A 15,583-nucleotide genomic window follows, 5' to 3' on the forward strand; every position below is an offset into this window, starting at 1 on the left:
CTGTCTGGTTGGCGGCTCTGGCAGATCCTGTCTGACGGACGGCTCTAGCGGCTCCTGTCTGACGGACGGCTCTAGCGGCTCCTGTCTGGCGGACGGCTCTAGCGGCTCCTGTCTGGCGGACGGCTCAGTGGGCTCATGGCAGACGGGCGGCTTTGCAGGCTCATGGCAGACGGGCGGCTTTGCAGGCTCATGGCAGACGGATGGCTCAGATGGCGCTGGGGAGACGGATGGCTCAGATGGCGCTGGGGAGACGGATGGCTCAGATGGCGCTGGGGAGACGGATGGCTCAGATGGCGCTGGGGAGACGGATGGCTCAGATGGCGCTGGGGAGACGAGCAGTTCAGTCAACGCTGTGCAGACGGCAGACTCCTGCCGGCTGAGGCGCACTGTAGGCCTGGTGCGTGGTGCCGGGACTGGTGGCACCGGGCTGGGGACACGCATCTCAGGGCTAGTGCGGGGAGCAGCAACAGGACGCACAGGACTCTGGGGACACACAGGAGGCTTGGTGCGTGGTTTAGACACTGGTGGTAAAGGGCTGGAGACACGCACCATATAGCTAGTGCGTGGAGGAGGCACTGGTGGTACTGGATTGGGGCGGGGAGGTGGCGCCGGAAATACCGGACCGTGCAGGCGTACTGGCTCCCTTGAACGCCGAGCCTGCCCAACCTTACCTGGTTCTATGCTCCCCGTCGCCTGACCAGTGCGGGGAGGTGGAATAACCCGCACCGGCCTATGTAGGCGAACCGGGGACACCATGCGTAAGGCTGGTGCCATGTACGCCGGCCCGAGAAGACGATGCGTTGGGCCGGCTTCATGACATACGGCTCAACGCTCAGTCTAGCCCGGCCGATACGTGGAGCTGAAATGTACCGCACCGGGCTATGCACGCGTACAGGAGACACCGTGCGCTCTACTGCGTAACACGGTGTCTGCCCGTACTCCCGCTCTCCACGGTAAGTACAGGGAGTAGGCGCAGGTTTCCTACCTGACTTCGCCACACTCCCTTTAAGGCCCCCCCCAAGAAATTTTTGGGTTGTACTCACGGGTCTCCAGCCTTGTCTCCGTGCTGCCTCCTCATATCGCCTCCTCTCGGCTTTCGCTGCCTCCAGCTCTTCACGAGGGAGGCGATATTCTCCAGGTTGATCCCACGGCCCCTTACCATCCAGTATCTCCTCCCATGTCCAGAAATCCTTTGTGGGTAGGTCCTGTTGCCGCCTTCCATGCCGCTTGGTCCTATGGTGGGTAATTCTGTCACGATCGTGTGGCGGATTAACGGACCAAAATGCAGCATTTGGAAAATAAGCCATCTTCTTTATTAAACACAACACGAAGATGAACACGACACAAAAACTCTATACAAAAATAACAAAACAACAAAACGACCGTGAAGCTACAAACGTTGTGCACATACAAACAGGCTACAAACGTTCTTACATAGACAATTACCCACCACCAATGAGAGCCTATGGCTACCCTAAATAAGGCTCCCAATCAGAGACAACCGAAATCAGCTGTCTCTAATTGGGAACTCATTCAGGTAACCATAGACTCTCCTAGATAACTAACCACCATAGACAATGCTAAACATCTACACTCAACACAAAACCATATACTACACCCATTAACCCCTTTACCAAATAAACACCCAAAACAACAAAACATAAACATTCCCCATGTCACACCCTGACCTAACTAAAATAATAAAGAAAACAAAGAATAATAAGGCCAGGGCGTGACACTGGGATTGTTATTGTGGTTAGCTTCTCATATGTAGGGACAAGCGGGTACCAGGGCCAGAGGACTGACACATTGGCCAACATTCCGATAGAAATGTATTATATAGAACAAACATGCCTCTCTGATTCTAAGGAATCATGTCAGTTCTATTCATGCCATTTCTATCTGCAACTTATTCTCTTGGATTAATAAAAAAGAATCATAAGGAAAATGTTTTGTTGTTTAGCACCTTTCATACAAGCAATTGCAGCTTGAACTCGGTTACTACATTATTGTGGGAAACATCACAGATAAAGTCTGAATATAAAAAGTGGATTTATGACCTGTTTCTGTAGTCCTCTGGCAAACTGTGCTGTGGCTGTGGAACTGACCATTAGCCTCTTCCCTTTGAAGCCAGAACAAAGCACCACAAAGACAATGGTGTTTGAAGGCTGGATCACTGATCAGCGGCCATGTGCTCGTAGAGGCAGCATATGGTCAGAGACTGTGCTCTATCTCGTTATCTCTGCCTGTCAAACGTCTGACCACTGACCCTCTGTCATTCAGCTATACTGGAGTCAGGGAAAGTTTGATATAAAGTTGTCATTCATTCACAGATGGCTACTGGCCAACTTATACAGCTTGATTTTAGGTTTCAGATGTGTTTGGATTTCAATCACATAATTCTGGAAGCAGTGTTTTTAAGGATTGTGATGGCATCCCCCTGGTAGAAAAACAATGATGTAATCATACATACACAATACTTCTCAGTTAAAGTGTTCCAGCCCCTTCTGAGAACTGTGTTTAGGCATTTTAGGTAATCAGAACAAGCAGGTTTGTTGCCACCCAGACAGTTGATTGTGAGATTTATGGCCATATTTCCAAAATGACTATAAAAACGTTGGCAACAGTCTCTGGATGACACAAATTGGATCGTTTGTCTTCCGGTAGCTTGCATATCTCTTTAACACACACACTCTCTCTCTCTCTCTCTCTCTCGCTCTCTCACAATATATTGTCTATTTACCCTCTGCTTGCTGAAATTATTACCACATTGATTTCAGAGGCGAAACAATGCATGTATATTGATGATCAAGTTCAGATGTGATCGTCTCTATCAGTCCTCCTAAACACCTTAGTGTGCTATTGAAACATGCAGATTGTTGTTGCATTTAAATGCCTGCTTGTTATTTGACTTGAGTTAATCAACCTATGAAGTTAAGTTGTTATTACTAAGAATGTGTGTGTTTCCCAGGTGCTACATCACTCTTACCCAGTCCCTCCACCTGACTATGAGTGGTGCTCCAGCAGGCCCAGCAGGCACTGGCAAGACAGAGACCACCAAGGATCTGGGCCGAGCCCTTGGCATCATGGTCTATGTATTCAACTGCTCCGAGCAGATGGACTACAAGGTGGGCTCCCACTCCTTCTGCAGACAGGCTATGAATCATCTAAGTCAGGGTTGGGCAACTTTTGATGGGGGTGGGGGCCACAACAAAACAACTCATCATGAGGGCCCGCAGTTGCTCGCGGGTCTGCGTACCCACATCCATACCTCCCACGTTGTGGGCAAAACATCTTAGTGGCCCCACTCTTGACAGCAGAGAACATTTAAAACACTTTTTTAGAGTTCATTTTGTGCAATTCTACACATTTTGCCACGGAGTGTAGAGCAAATGTTGCAATTTAAAGTAAGGTTGCTGCAATTCTACACATTTTTCCATGAGGCGGTGAGGAAAATGTGCTGTTTTACAGCTAATTTCCTGCAATTCTACACATCTTGCCATAGGGTGGAGAGAAATGTTTGCAGTTTTTAATATATCTGGGTGAGACTGACTAACAAAATCAATGGGTGCCCCCCGGATGATAATTCGGCCATGATAACGAGTTTGGATAGCTGGCCGCTGAACTAATTTAGCAATCTAAAAAAAGTTAGCTGACATGAGCTAATTGACTATCAGTGACTGACATAACAAGAGTAAAACGTCTGATGCACAACCACATTTTGAAATTGCACCTTGTATAGTCTACTATTCTAACTCGCAACAGTAAGTTGAGACCCCGACTGAGTTGTTTTGGGGGACGGGGGACGGGGGGGGATTAATCCGAGGGCCTTCAAAAGGGGGGCGGGCCGCCAGTTGCCCATCCCTGATCTAAGTCCTGCTTCTCCAACTCTACTCGGTGTGGATATCTGACACGGAGATGGAGGGGAGAGGAGGGTAAAGAGAGCTCCCTGTCTCTCTCTTTCTGTCTTCTCCTCCTCTCTCTCTCTCTCTCTCTTTCTCGCTCTCTCTCTCTCTCTCTGTCCTTGAAGGAAGAACATAACAGTTCAACCTGATGGATGCATTTATTTTGCTGTTAAGTGGTGTCAGACGCCCTTCTCAGTGTTGCTGCTTCAACACACACACACACACACACACACACACACACACACACACACACACACACACACACACACACACACACACACACACACACTCACACTCACTGCATATAGAGTGGTCAATAGAGACGCAGGCACAATCTCTTCATACAGCTTGTTGCTGCCTGCCTAGACAGGAGAATTATTATTGCCCTTCCCACTCTACACACACACACCACACTGCATTGATGTGTCAGAGAGAAGTGCTAATATGCACCAGGAGATGCAGCGATGGTGTAAAGTCATACAACCAAGCGACACACACAGTCAGGCTTGGTTAGTATCATGGCTCTGCCCTATAATAGAGAGAAGAGACATGGATCCTACCTCTCTCCTGTCTAGTGAATCTCAGGAGGCTGTTTCACCTGCTCATAAGTTTGGTTTCTGTGTCTGTGGAGAAAACTGATGGTGTGCGTTGGCATTTAACCTTTTTCATATTGGAATAGACAGACCTCAACAAAATGTCACCCGTTTAGGCAAGAAAGTTTAGGCCCTTGCTTTTGTGGTAAATCTCAAACGTCTGTTGTCATTTTTACCTTCAATTTTACTCTGTATAGAACACATCTCCCTCTCTCTTTCTCTCTCTCTGACCCCTCCTGCAGTCGTGTGGCAACATCTATAAAGGCCTGGCCCAGACAGGAGCATGGGGCTGCTTTGATGAATTTAACAGGATCTCTGTGGAGGTGCTGTCTGTGGTCGCTGTGCAGGTAAGCATGTCCCTGGGCTAATCATACAGTGCGCTCCAAAGGTATTGGCACAGTGACCCTTTTTATTTTGTCTCTGTACTGTAAAGAGGAATATAATATGTTAATAAACACTTCCATTGCAGATAGTACTGAATGAATCGTGAATAAGGATGAGTGAGAAGGTTACAGACGCACAAATATCATACCCCCTCCAAAATGCTAACCTCCCCTTTTCTTGTAATGGTGAGAGGTTAGCATGTCTTGGGGGTATGATATTTGTGCGTCTGTAATTCCCACTCATCATTATTCACGATTCATTCAGGACTATCCATAATCGTAGTAGCATTCACATGAATGTAGATGTGTTCAGAAACATATTCTACTCTTCCTTATAATAAAGGTGACTCCTAAATTACACAATACATTATTTACCATTCATTTCTATTGGGCACAATACTTTTGGAACTCACTGTATACAGTACTAATCAGCAATGATTGCATTGAGTTAGCACAGTACACATTTATATTTTGTCATCATTGTAATGTGTATTGTTGCAAAACTCATAACTAGCCTACGGATATCGTTGCACTCACTTTGTCTAGGTGTCCTAGGCCTAGTTACATGAACTGTAACCTACATGAATGTGTGCATTTATGTGACAAATCAGCATTTGAGGACGTGATGGATACATGTGCCCAGGGAGTCAGCAATCTCACCTAGGTGAAAAAAAGACTCTTAAAAGCAACAAACCTCCCAGTAGCATCATGGCTTGCAAACTGGGACACTCACTGACGATCACCTTAATTGGTAGCACCTGATGTGCTTATCAACCAGACTTAGCATTTGGACAAGGTTGCTGCTGCCCCCTGGGGGATGGAGTATGAAAGTGTATCCTGGATAGTGTGTTTGTCTATGTCCTAACACTTACCTTAACCCATATCATAACATTATGTGCAGTAGATAATGCTGATAGGGTTTCATCATCACCAGACTGGCAGTATAGCACAGCCAGTTTCTCTGCCCTCTCCCCGGCAGCTAGCTATGAAAGGAAACGTTGTCAATAAGTCAGAGTGCGAGAGAGAGAGAACTTTGAAACTGTAAAGCAGCAGAACAGAGCAATGGATGGGTGTTAGCAGGCGTATTGAATAATAAATAAAGCTATGCTTCGAAAGGATGAAAGGAAGAAGACCTTGGATAAGACTGGCATAAAACAATCAAATGGTTCTGACGGGCACTCTCCCACCCGCTCCAGTACCCTCTTCTCCTTCCTCTGCGCTTCACCCAGGTTATGTTCATAACAGCACGCTACAGAAAACATTTTAAACTGTTTTGCAACGGAACAACAAAATTAGCGTTTCTCATTGGACAAGTCCTGGTAGTGCCTCCCTCCTTTTATTCTCAGTCTGTTTTTCTTCTGTTCTTTGCCTAATGAATACGACCCACCCGTCTTCTCCATAAGCGAATGTCAGAGGAAGGTGTACGATAATCCATTCTGTTTAAGGGGAGAGCAGACGCCATAACGTAGCTGCAGTTTGTGAGTGCGTACGCAGGTGGCAAGATCAATTCTCCATTAGGGAAAGGGCAGGGAAACAGAAGGCAGCACAGACACAGCTGAATGGAGACAAATGAGCTAAATTCAGCCCTTCTCTTCTCCTCAACACAACTGTCTGTTGGTGAAATTGTCTGCAAAATACCAGACTGGATGATGAATAATGACTAATGGGTGTATAATTATGAGAGTGCTGTTTCATATACACAGAGTCAACGTAGCATTTTCTAAACTAATCTATTTTACCATACCCTGTAGTCGAGATCTTGGGTTCAGCTAAGGACACGGAAAAGTTAATCTCATTCTTACTGTACACATCCTAGACACACACACAGATGTAGGATATGTGAAATGATGAGGATGAACTAGGGTTGCCGTTTCATCATTTCAGTAACGCTAGCTTATAGCTTATAGCAAATATCATTGCCTTGGCTATTTTTTAGAGTATGAATACCATTCCATTTTGTGTTTGTTGGTGATTGAATACGAGTGGTAGTATCTTACAAGATCACCTACCTACGGGGACATCCGCAGAACCCTTTTGGAACCGTTTTTTCTAAACTCAGCAAAAAAAGAAGCGTCCTCTCACTGTCAGCTGCGTTTATTTTCAGTAAACTTAACATGTGTAAATATTTGTATGAACATAACACGATTCAACAACTGAGACATAAACTGAACAAGTTCCACAGACATGTGACTAACAGAAATGAAATAATGTGTCCCTGAACAAAGGGGGGGTCAAAATCAAAAGTGGTGTGGCCACCAGCTGCATTAAGAACTGCAGTGCATCTCCTCATGGACTGCACCAGATTTGCCAGTTCTTGCTGTGAGATGTTACCCCACTCTTCCACGAAGGCACCTGCAAGTTCCCGAACATTTCTGGGGGTAATGGCCCTAACCCTCACCCTCCAATCCAACAGGTCCCAGACGTGCTCAATGGGATTGAGATCCAGTCTCTTCACTGGCCATGGCAGAACACTGACATTCCTGTCTTGCAGGACATCTCGCACAGAACGAGCAGTATGGCTTGTGGCATTGTCATGCAGTAGGATTATGGCAAGGATGAGCCTGCAGGAAGGGTACCACATGTAGGAGGAGGATGTCTTCCCTGTAACGCACAGAATTGAGATTGCCTGCAATGACAACAAGCTCAGTCCGATGATGCTGTGACACACCGCCCCAGACCCCCCCACCTCCAAATCGATCCCGCTCCAGAGTACAGGCCTCGGTGTAACGGCCATTCCTTTGACGATAAACGCGAATCTGACGATCACCCCTGGTGAGACAAAACCACGACTCGCCAGTGAAGAGCACTTTTTGCCATTCCTGTCTGGTCCAGCGATGGTGGGTTTGTGCCCATAGGCGACGTTGTTGCCAGTGATGTCTGGTGAGGACCTGCCTTACAACAGGCCAACAAGCTCTCAGTCCAGCCTCTCTCAGCCTATTGCGGACAGTCGGAGCACTGATCGAGGGATTGTGCGTTCCTGGTGTAACTCTGGCAGTTGTTGTTGTCATCCTGTACCTGTCCCGCAGGTGTGATGTTTGTGTGTACCAATCCTGTGCAGGTGTTATTACATGTGGTCTGCCACTGCGAGGACGATCGGCTGTCCATCCTGTCTCCCTGTAGCGCTGTCTTAGGCATCTCACAGTACAGACATGGCAATTTATTGCCCTGGCTACATTTGTAGTCCTCATGCCTCCTTGCAGCATGCCTATGGCACGTTCAAGCAGATGAGCAGGGACCCTGGGCATCTTTCGTTTGCTGTTTTTCAGAGTCAGTTGAAAGGCCTCTTTAGCGTCCTAAGTTTTCATAACTGTGACCTTAATTGCCTACCGTCTGTAAGCTGTTAGTGTTTTAATGACCGTTCCACAGGTGCATGTTCATTTAATTGTTTATGGTTCATTGAACAAGCATGGGCAACAGTGTTTAAACCCTTTACAATGAAGATCTGTGAAGTTATTTGGATTTTTACGAATGATCTTTGATAGACAGGGTCCTGAAAAAGGGAGGTTTCTTTTTTTGCTGAGTTTAGTTCCTGACTGTCTTATATCTCTATATATCTCTGTATATCTATATATCTGTCCTGTCCAGGTGAAGAGCATCCAGGACGCCATCCGAGACAAGAAGCAGAGGTTTAACTTCATGGGCGAGGAAGTGAATCTTTTCCCTTCTGTAGGTATCTTCATCACTATGAACCCAGGCTACGCTGGCAGGACCGAACTACCTGAGAATCTCAAGGCCCTGTTTAGGTAACACGGAACACGCACAAAAGTGTTTCCTTGTTTTTAAAATGCTATAATGTCATTTTTTAAACAATGAAATGATGAGACTGACGGAAAAACAAAGATGAGTTACCCTTTCAAGGCATTCACCGTGGGATGTTTATGATAATGTTGACGGAAGAAAAGCTGACAAACGACAATGAATATATTTCAGTCCCACCGTTACACGTATTACTCTTGGTGAACTGAATGCCCCCGACGGGATTTGTACCAGGGTTGACTGGAAGCCACATGACTGTGTCAGCCCTCTGAACTAATTCTTACTCTCTTCCTTCTCTCTTTCCCTCTCTACCTCCTTCCCTCTCTGTAGGCCTTGTGCTATGGTAGTACCAGACTTTGAATTGATCTGTGAGATCATGTTGGTGGCTGAAGGTTTCCTCGATGCCAGAGTCCTGGCAAGGAAGTTCATCACCCTCTACACACTCTGCAAAGAGCTGCTTTCCAAACAGGTACAGTATGCTTCAGATCCCTGATCTTATGCACTAGCTCCATTATAGCCTTGTCCCTTGTCTGTTTGTGCTGGCTTGCCAACTCACATGGTCATTGTGGCAAGACAATGACCATACAGTAGGAGTTGGCAAGACAGCACAAACAGATCTGGGACTAGGCTAGGCTAGCTCCATTATGTCCATATTGATTATTACACAAAAATGGCTCGATATAGAGAAGAACTACAGCTCCATACAGAATCTGATATTCCAGATTTGAAACATTGCCATACAGGAAGTGGATGAACATTACATTTGATACTCTGCATGGCCTGTATGTGGTGCGTGGCAATGAGTGTTACAGAACATGTATTTGACACTCAGCATAGAGTAGGGCTGTAGCGGTGACTGTATTACCTCCACACCTGCAGTCATGAGTCATGACCGCAGTAACATTCGATGTGGCCGTTGAGTCATGGTAATCTCCTGTTATGCACTCTGGACATGCATTAGTAGTACGATCATCAGGTAGCTAATGGCCTGGTACTTGGGGCTCTATTTAAGCAATAAGGCATGAGGGGGTTTGGTATATGGCCAATATACCACGGCTAAGGTATGTTATTTTGCATGATGCAACGGGGAGTGCCTGGATACAGCCCTTAGCTATGGTATATTAGCCATATACCACAAACCCCCGAGGTGCCTCATTGCTATTTTAAACTGGTTATCAATGTAATTGGAGCAGCACAAATACATGTTTTGTCATACCCGTGGTATACGGCTGTCAGCCAATCAGCATTCAGGGCTCGAACCACCCAGTATATAATATGAAATAACTTGCTTTGTGCAAACTTGTGTGTAACAAAGATATATGTATAGGTTAACGTGGTAGAATATCTTGTTTGGGCCTCCCGAGTGGCACAGTGGTCTAAGGCACTGCATCACAGTGCTAGAGGCATCATACAGACCCTGGTTCGTTCCCAGGCTGTGTCGCAACCGGCCATGGCCGGGAGACCCATTAGGCGATGCACAATTGGCCCAGCGTCGTTTCGGGGACAGTTTGGCCGGCCTGGATGTCCTTGTTCCATTGCGCTCTAGCGACTCCTTGTGGCGGGCTGGGCGCATGCACACTTTACGGTGTTTCCTCCGACACATTGGTGGAGGCTTCTGGGTTAAACGAGCGGTGTGTCAAGAAGCAGCGCGGCTTGGCAGCGTCGTGTTTCGGAGTCCGTACGAGAGTTGCAGCAATGGGACAAAATTGTAACTACCAATTGGATATCACGAAAAAGGGGTAAAAAGTACAAAAAATATGTTTAGAATATGTTTGACCATTTGTCCTTATCTTACTTTCAAAATATGTTCAGCTGAAACCAGAAAAAAAGGACACAATCATGTTTGGCATTTCAAAACAAAGACTATGCTTTGTCTGTCTAGTAAACAAGCACGTTCGGAAACTTTTGGTACAACCATTTCTATCCCTTCCATTACATTTCTATCCCTTCCATTACATTTCTATCCCTTCCATTACACATCTTTGTCATTCTTGAAAAAGGAAAATGCGCCTTAAATAGTAATGTTCCGTCTCTCCCTGGTCTCCAGGACCACTATGACTGGGGGTTGAGGGCCATCAAGTCTGTCCTGGTGGTGGCTGGCTCCCTGAAGCGGGGTGACCCAGATCGGCCCGAGGACCAGGTCCTCATGCGGGCTCTGAGAGACTTCAACATCCCTAAGATCGTGACGGATGACATGCCAGTGTTCATGGGGCTTATCGGAGACCTGTTCCCTGCTCTGGACGTCCCCAGGAAGAGAGACCTGGAGTTTGAGAAGCATGTCAAGCAGTCTGTGCTGGACCTTAAATTACAGGCTGAGGATAACTTTGTACTGAAGGTGAGTTGTAATTACCGGTTGACCAGGGTTGGCTGTTTCAGTCTTTAGAGAGTGTTGGTTAAAAGTTATGTCTTCATGTTGATAAATTACTTAATGAATGAAACAATTCATATAAATGACCCAGGCCTAAAATCAACCACAAATACATGGAAAGACACCGTTTTTTGACGGTAGATGATAGCCCTATAAGAACACAGCCCATAATACTGTAATGTCCCTGACCTTCAATAACACTGCCAGGGAAAAGAAACCACACTTCAATCTTGGTAATTAACAATAAAGCAACATATTCAGCTGTTGCGTTCCTCTGCTACTAGTTCCCTTTCCTCCAAAAGCCATGTACCTAGTGTTGCACTGTACTGTATCAGTGTTAAGTACACATTAGTGTCAGAGCAGTCTGGGTTGTGGATGAATCGGCCAAATATGCCCAACCCAAACCCTCCGGTTATACTGTAATAACGTCCCAGGTGGAAAGGTCCACCGTCCTTATTCTAGCCATTATGCTGTGTTCACACACACACGCACACGCACACACATACAATGTCAGAGAGAGGAAAGCGGGGCCAGGGGAAATGAGTGCAATCTGCAGCAGGTCAAACCGGCATGGTAGCAACGTAATGACACTCCATCACACCGCTGTACCGCAAGAGCAGCTCATAACCCTGCCACTGTCACAGACACCACACATGGATATAAACAGGGAGGGAACAGGCTGATGAAACAACGGCAGGTCAATAATGATCAATTTGTATCGTCTGAACCTTACTCTCAGTCTTTGTCGGACACCCTATTCCCTGAAGCCATGTTAAACTATATTATAGTGCACTACTTTTGGCCACATTCTGTTGGTCAGTAATATTAGAGCGAAAGGAGGAAGTCCAGAGGGGAATGGGTTTATTTGACTTTAGTGTTAGCCTCTCATAATGTTAGCCTGTTGTAGTGTTAGCCTCTCACAATGTTAGCCTGTTGTAGTGTTAGCCTCTCATAATGTTAGCCTGTTGTAGTGTTAGCCTGTTGTACTGTTAGCCTCTCATAATGTTAGCCTGTTGTAGTGTTAGCCTGTTGTAGTGTTAGCCTCTCACAATGTTAGCCTGTTGTACTGTTAGCCTCTCATAATGTTAGCCTGTTGTAGTGTTAGCCTGTTGTACTGTTAGCCTCTCATATTGTTAGCCTGTTGTAGTGTTAGCCTGTTGTAGTGTTAGCCTCTCACAATGTTAGCCTGTTGTACTGTTAGCCGCTCATAATGTTAGCCTGTTGTAGTGTTAGACTGTTGTAGTGTTAGCCTCTCACAATGTTAGCCTGTTGTACTGTTAGCCTCTCATAATGTTAGCCTGTTGTGGTGTTAGCCACTTGTAGCGCTAGCATTAGCCCCTGTCAGCTGCCCACACATCAAATCTAATATCAATGTGGGTCTTTCGGATGCTAACACTATGCTGAGGGTGAATAGCTTGAGTCAATTGCATTGATTGAGAATGCCATCGGGGAGTTTCACTGTGAAAGGAAATATGATTTTCTCTCGCTCGTTTTCTTACCGTTACAGAGCTATTCAAGTTGTTAATATTTTGTGTACCAAAGTGTTGCTGATATTAATGAGGTGAATTTGATACTTTAGAGGTTACATAATGTGTTCTTTCCACACTGTTTGCATTAAGCAGTAAATACTGCTCTTTCACTTTCACTGAGCTGTAACGTGAGTGACACACTGTATGGTACTGATCTACTCTGCAGCATTGCAGTGTACCATTCTGTATAGCAATACCATACTATTTGTCTCTCCCTTTCTCTCTCTGGCTCTCGCTCTCTCCTTCCTTCCCCCAGGTGGTACAGTTGGAAGAGTTGCTGGCGGTGCGCCACTCTGTGTTTGTGGTGGGTAACGCAGGCACAGGGAAGAGCCAGGTGATGAGGTCTCTCCAACGGACCTACCAGAACATGAAGCGGAGGCCCGTGTGGGCGGACCTCAACCCCAAAGCTGTGACCAATGATGAGCTGTTTGGCATCATCAACCCTGCAACCAGGGAGTGGAGGGATGGTGAGGGGAGGACATGATGATGCCGGTCATGATGGTGACGGTCATGATGGTGATGGTGATTAGGATTGTCATGATGGTGATGATGATATGGCCAACATATAGACCTTTGATACATGTCTGTTTTCCAGGTCTGTTCTCTAACATCATGCGTGAGCTGGCTAACCTCAGCCACACTGGGCCTAAATGGATCGTACTGGATGGAGACATAGACCCCATGTGGATTGAGTCTCTCAACACTGTCATGGACGACAACAAGGTGTGTGTCTGTCTCCCTGTCTGTGTTTCTCTGTCCGTCTGTGTAATAACTCTGTACCTTTCCCTGCATTAGGTGTTAACCCTGGCGAGTAATGAACGTATTCCTCTCAACCCGACCATGAGGCTGGTGTTTGAGATCAGTCACCTCCGGACTGCTACTCCTGCTACTGTATCTAGAGCTGGTATGCTAGTCATTTGCCTCCTCCATTACCTCTCCTCCTCCTCTCCTTATCCTATCCCTGTCCCCCTGCTCTCCTCTTCATTTGTTGTTATCCTAGACCATATATTTCCCAGTTAGACCACATTTTACATGTATTTGTACGTACTGTGTAGTTACCTGTTTACATGTGACTACAGAGGAACAAGCTCTGCTTGTCCCTCCAGGCATTCTGTATATCAACCCGGCAGATCTGGGCTGGAACCCACCTGTATCCAGCTGGATTGACAGGAGGGAGGTCCAATCGGAGAAGGCCAACTTGACCATCCTGTTTGACAAGTACCTCCCCTCATGTCTGGACACCCTCAGGTCCAGGTAACACATCAGTTGTCAGTATGGAATGGTTCACAGTGATCTAGATGGTTCCTCTGGACTGAGGGGAGAGAGCCTGTAGACATGGAAGAGGGTGAGAGGGAGTAAGAAAGGTTAGAGAGAGAAGACAGAGAGGGCAAGTGACAGAGAACAATAGGCCTAAATAGTGTCAGCCATAAAACAATAGATATATATGTATTTCACTGATGGTCTTACCCCTATGTCTGTAATGTGTGTGTGGTCAGGTTTAAGAAGATCATCCCAGTCCCAGAGCAGAGTATGGTCCAGATGCTGTGCCATCTGTTGGAGTGTCTGTTAACCCCAGAACACACCCCTCCAGACTGCCCTAAGGAACTCTACGAACTCTACTTTGTCTTCGGTGCTGTCTGGGCCTTCGGAGGTGCCCTGTTCCAGGACCAGGTAGGATGGTTGAATGAGTCCTATGATTGTGGTTGGTCCTCTGTAGCTCAGTGGGGCTTGTAACACCAGGATAGTGGGCTAGATTCCTAGGACCACCCGTACTTAAAATGTAAGTTGCTTTGGATAAAAGTGTCTCCTAAATGGCATATATTATTATTAAGTATTTTTGTGAGAGACATTGCTACGTAGTGGATAAGTGCTTTCGCTCAGAGTCAAAGAATAAAGTAGATTGCTTCAGAAAAAGTGGTGTACTTTTATCACGGGTGCAAACGCTTTAGTAAATCGTCATCTAATTTGCTCTCCAACTCCCCTCAAAGCTTCAGATGATGAGAATTGCTTCACATATATTTCAGTAAAGTATGGTGGTTTTCAATGCGAGGACTCCGTACTGTATTGCGGCTTCATCTTCAAAACTAAGTGTATTCCACTCACAGTCCTAAACACTACACCCGGCTGAATTTTTAACCAGCGGCGAACAAAGTGACGAGCGGTTGCTAAGCAACCCAGACAGCTCCGTACAGTAACCATGTCCATCTAAGTTATGGGATAAAACAGTCTCTCCTAGCATACCAATGTACTCCACTTTATTTCCTTATCTACACTGCATTTATATGCTAAGTGGGTTTATTGACTGCAGAGCAGGGCCTGAACACAGTAGACAGCCTGGAGAGAGGGAAAGGAGAGAGGAGAGAGAGGAAATAACAGCTCAGGGATTTTTATTTTTTACTGATGGATACCCACTGGCCACAGACGTCATTTCAACATCAAATTTGGATATGCATTAAGGTTGAGTTGTTAACTAACGTGAATTCAACGTGAAATCAACAAAAAAAGTCATTGGATTTAGGTTAAAATTTCCCTTACGTTGATGACTTTTTGAAAATCCAATCACTTTTCCACGTTGAAACAACGTCATCACATTTATTTTTCTTGTTGAAATGACGTGGAAACAATGTTAACTCCACCAGTTTCCACCAGTGGGTAGTTGGATAGGAGTGTCTTTGTTTCATTTGATTGTTTTTTAATGCTTCCTCTCCCAGAAGTATCCCAAGAGATTGACCCAATGTTTGTCTCTCCCTGTGTGTGTGTGTGTGTGTGTGTGTGTGTGTGTGTGTGTGTGTGTGTGTGTGTGTGTGTGTGTGTGTGTGTGTGTGTGTGTGTGTGTGTAGTTGGTGGACTACCGTGTGGAGTTTAGTAAGTGGTGGGTGACAGAGTTTAAGACCATCAAGTTCCCCTCCCAGGGGACTGTGTTTGACTACTACATTGACCCCGACACCAAGAAGTTTGAACCCTGGTCCAAGATGGTGCCCAGGTTCGAGATGGATGCTGATATTCCTCTACAGGTACGGTAAAGTCTTGTGTTATTGGTGTCACTTCT

General features: G+C 46.0%; 1 protein-coding gene across 1 annotated transcript in view; it reads left to right on the top strand.

Moving 5' to 3' along the window:
• dnah9 (dynein, axonemal, heavy chain 9) overlaps positions 1–15,583 on the top strand; it is a 130,601-nt gene that overhangs the window by 27,160 nt on the left and 87,858 nt on the right. The window contains exons 31-41 of the mRNA XM_055890440.1: positions 2,972–3,128; positions 4,741–4,845; positions 8,467–8,624; positions 8,968–9,106; positions 10,685–10,972; positions 12,791–13,001; positions 13,130–13,257; positions 13,330–13,438; positions 13,641–13,788; positions 14,031–14,205; positions 15,375–15,548. Coding sequence (XP_055746415.1) covers positions 2,972–3,128; positions 4,741–4,845; positions 8,467–8,624; positions 8,968–9,106; positions 10,685–10,972; positions 12,791–13,001; positions 13,130–13,257; positions 13,330–13,438; positions 13,641–13,788; positions 14,031–14,205; positions 15,375–15,548 — 1,792 coding nt within the window. The remainder of the gene's footprint in view (positions 1–2,971; positions 3,129–4,740; positions 4,846–8,466; positions 8,625–8,967; positions 9,107–10,684; positions 10,973–12,790; positions 13,002–13,129; positions 13,258–13,329; positions 13,439–13,640; positions 13,789–14,030; positions 14,206–15,374; positions 15,549–15,583) is intronic.

This window comes from Salvelinus fontinalis, chromosome 30 (assembly GCF_029448725.1).
Source record: "Salvelinus fontinalis isolate EN_2023a chromosome 30, ASM2944872v1, whole genome shotgun sequence".
Lineage (NCBI taxonomy): Eukaryota > Metazoa > Chordata > Actinopteri > Salmoniformes > Salmonidae > Salvelinus > Salvelinus fontinalis.